This window comes from Amphimedon queenslandica, unplaced genomic scaffold (assembly GCF_000090795.2).
Source record: "Amphimedon queenslandica unplaced genomic scaffold, v1.1 AMPQUscaffold_12347, whole genome shotgun sequence".
NCBI lineage: Eukaryota > Metazoa > Porifera > Demospongiae > Haplosclerida > Niphatidae > Amphimedon > Amphimedon queenslandica.
Genome location: NW_003547416.1, coordinates 4,735 through 8,500, shown reverse-complemented (window position 1 = coordinate 8,500; position 3,766 = coordinate 4,735). Strand labels below are relative to the sequence as shown.

The following is a 3,766-nucleotide window of genomic DNA, read 5'->3' as shown; positions in this document are numbered from 1 at the left end:
GTATACTGAAAATGTACAATGATACATGTAAATTATATTACCCTAACAATGTCCTTAGACTTATGATGTACACAACAAGTTTCAATAAGATCATACGGGCTGTTATAGTGCTTTGTAGTTCATCAATGGCTAGGACAAAATTCTATGTATATACTGTACATGTACTAAAACTTATATTGTTCAGAAACTTTGAATGGTTTCCATTCCAAACCGTCTGTGGCCAAATTTCATCAAAAATGACTAGGAAAGAATTCTCCATTTTAATAAGTTTTTCTGATACATATACATGTTCTTATGTTGTATAGAAAGTTTGAGGTAATTCTAATTTCAAAATTGATTTTTTCAGGAATCTAAAGCTAATTCCAGACTTACTTGATTTCAGTGGATTCAAGATACATGTATGATGGAGTGCCAGTGACTGACTGGTGGGTATAGAAATGTCTCACAAACTGCCACTGAGAGCTATCATCACCTAAAATAAACATAATCAATAAACACTAAATGTAAACAATCACAACATACTGTGTACGCAATATATTTCACAGGTACAAAATTTCACAATTTGGCTGCATTTTTATATTCACAAATAAAAATTTTTGTAATTTTAATGTAATTACCACACCTACTATACAATCAGCACCCTATTTTGCAGATTTTAATTTCACAAATTTTTCCAGAACGCGAAAATTGTGAAACTTAATCCCTGCAAAATATATGGTGTATACTGTACATGTACATGCATTAACTATAGACCACCCTAGGCGTGAAACGGTGCCCGCCCACACATCATAATTGGCTGCCATTTTGGTTGGCAAGTTTATTATGGAAGTCAATGGAGGCACGAAGAAAATGCCTCACTTACCTACTGTAGCTCTATTAATAGCTAAAAAGCACTTGTTATAGACCCCTTTAGGCGAGAATTAGTTTATGATACCGTATATACAAAGAAATAATATTGAACGGATTTTTGTCCGCCATGTTTTACGTCAAAGTTATGCAGAGTTCCAATGGCTGATGTGCAAAGTAGAGCTGTTTTGCCAATAAAACTTTTGCTGTGCTGAACTCAGGACTATGAGAGGCTTCATATCAACTGTTCTTTACTATAGCAAGATATTTTGAAGACTTAAGAAGTCTGGGAGAGCCAGAACGATCAGTTCTTGACTCTCTGTCACAGCCCAAAGAGGAAAGCAGGCTCATATAACAAGAGTATTGCACTATACTTCCTAGGTTGGCTCTCTTGGCATCTTTCTTGACTCTAGAATAGTTTTTAGCTTCAAAATGTAGTGACCAAGATCTCCAGGACACAGAAAGCACTTGCTGCTTGACGTAAAACATGGCGGCCAATTATTGTATGTGGGCGTATACCGTAACTAGTGGTGGGCGATATATCGATATTTTATCGATACAAACGATATTTTACGGTATCGATTCGTATCGGTATCGAAATTTTGAAGGAATCTGGATCGATACGTTGGCCACGCCCATTTATTATGGTTAAATAATATTAATAATGAAAATTTTAATAAGTTAATGACGTAATACACACACGTGGATACACGTGCATGAAAACATCGATGAAAACAGTCAATAATAAGGGGGTGTGACTCCATAGGTGTGGCCTAAATATCGTATCAAAACTGTATCGATACTCCCGATATGAGCTGATATTGATCGGTATCGTATCGAATCCATTTTGGCCAGTATCGCCCACCACTAACCGTAACTGAGATATAACGATATTCATTGCAAAATTAATGATATTCACAAGCTGCTACTTCTCGCCGAAAGGGGTCTATAAGAAAGAGCAGCTGCCTCTAAGCTTCTCCTGTCAAGGATTTGGTCAAATTTGCTCCAGAATTCTTAAGGTTACGGGATACCTTTCTAACCGTAAATCTTTCAATCCTTAAAATAAAAAATGTAATTTTAAAAAGTGGGTGGGGACTCACGAGTTATTATTGGCTTATCTATTTATGGCTATGCGCTGCCCTGCGTCAAGAGGAATGGACTTTTATAAATCAAAAATAAGCTCAACTGGGCCATATTTCACATGGTTCTCCAAGTAAATATTTTGCTAACTTTGATATCTAGGTCGTGTCGTGGCATTCTTTTGGCTGGACTTAGTAGAAACAGAGATAGTCACACCATAGATCTATTTGGCGGCCATTTAATGCGTTTTTTCAGTATTCTTGACTGATTTTCTGAGGTTAAGAAAAAAGAAAGCAAAAAATCTCATCGTGACGACCTTCATTTTTGCCTCAAGAAGAGCTACCATTTGTTTTAGAGACTTTTGTTGTTCAGGACTGGAGATTTTTGATTTATAAGTGTTTATAATTAACCCAGCCTATATCAAGTACAGTCATTCTGTATAAGATGAACAGATTACCTTATATAAGAAATAAATCATTAAAAATGATAGTAGTAATGAAAGAAGTGTCATTTTTAAAAAGATAACAAATGAAATAACAATTAACTACAGCTAATTAATTATTCATAAACTGTATCCCGTAACCTTAATACAGGTTTGTTTTTATGTCGGCCCGTTTGTTCTCCATTGAAAGTTGCCAACCAAAATGGCGGCCGGAATTTATTTCATCCTAAACCACGCCTTACAACCGTAAAAATTTCTAATAATCTTCCTACGCATTCAATTCTTGCCTAGGGTGGTCTATAATGCCTACTACGTACTACATTGATAGTACATGTTTGTTGTACAAATACACCATACTTGTACAGTAGTATGTAGGCAATTATGCATACACATAATTACACATACCTTCATTAACAAGGACACCATTATTGTCCCTATAGCCACTAATTAAGACTGGAATGGGCACCAACATATTACCATCTTTGAGATCTTATGTAACATAATAATTAAGGTACATATACATATGATTCAATATATACACCCTCTAAATTGAGACCATAAAACTAAAGTCCATTTGTGTTCACCTGAGCCCTCATTTTCTTGCTGTGACTTTTGACTTACAAGTTCTATTATAACAATAAACATACCAGTGCATTCCTCTCCTTTTGCCACATCTATTGTGATACTGAAGAAGCAGCTGTAGCTCTTTAGCTCCAAGTTGGTTGTATAACCCATGCAGAAAGTACAGCCATACTTTTTACAATATTATTGCATTGTGTTAATTATTGGGTGGGGTCTGTAATCACTTCCTGGGCTCAGGTGAATGCAAATGGCTTTAGTTGAGTATAAGTACTATGTCTTAGGATACATATATCATAGAATATAGGGCTAGAGCCATCAGTCATAAGAGCAATGGGGTCAAGAGAACACTGTATTTCATAATGAACACCAACTTGCCAAGCGGTAGCCATCTTTGAAGGACGATCTTTACACAACTAAAAAATAAAATAATAATGATAATAATAATAATAACAATAACGATGATGATCATTAAAATAAGTGATAGGTGTTATCATTACCATGATGGTATCGTTGACAAAGCTTAAATCTAAAAATGTTCCATTCAAAGCAAACCGTGCAGCATATATAGGAAGGATTGATGAGCTCTGTAAAAGAGGAGGGAGGAAGAGAGAAGGAAAGGAGAGGGAAGAGAGTAGAAACAGTGGAGGATTATGATCATAAAACAAACATTCCTGTTAAGCCTACAATCAATAGTATGACATGAATGCATACTTAAGGCAGATTTACAATATTACGCTAGTCCTGACATTATGTTGACGCTGGAGTTAAATCTGGTTCAATTCCAGCGTGAAAAGGTCAAATCGCCTACGCTTTTGA

At 35.6% G+C, this 3,766-nt stretch overlaps 1 protein-coding gene and 1 long non-coding RNA gene across 2 annotated transcripts; both read right to left on the bottom strand.

The window, feature by feature from the left end:
- Nucleotides 1-6: 6 nt before the first annotated feature.
- On the bottom strand, nucleotides 7-3,760 carry LOC100633147 (meckelin-like). Its single transcript, XM_003390569.2, has 5 exons — nucleotides 3,448-3,760; nucleotides 3,237-3,363; nucleotides 2,774-2,857; nucleotides 373-472; nucleotides 7-240 (listed from the first exon to the last, which is right to left on the bottom strand). Exons 1-5 carry the CDS (start codon nucleotides 3,448-3,450, stop codon nucleotides 231-233), a joined length of 324 nt encoding a protein of 107 aa, XP_003390617.2. The 5' UTR covers nucleotides 3,451-3,760; the 3' UTR covers nucleotides 7-230.
- On the bottom strand, nucleotides 1,794-2,552 carry LOC109587989 (uncharacterized). The gene is made up of 2 exons (XR_002187906.1): nucleotides 2,510-2,552; nucleotides 1,794-1,859 (listed from the first exon to the last, which is right to left on the bottom strand). It is a non-coding gene; the product is annotated as an uncharacterized LOC109587989 (long non-coding RNA).
- Nucleotides 3,761-3,766: the final 6 nt, after the last annotated feature.

Coding starts and splice junctions, on each gene's coding strand:
- LOC100633147 (XM_003390569.2), bottom strand. Junction 2,858..3,236: donor CCCTATATTCTATGATATAT/GTATCCTAAGAC, acceptor ATGTTACATAAG/ATCTCAAAGATGGTAATATG. Junction 473..2,773: donor TGGTGTCCTTGTTAATGAAG/GTATGTGTAATT, acceptor TGTTTATTTTAG/GTGATGATAGCTCTCAGTGG.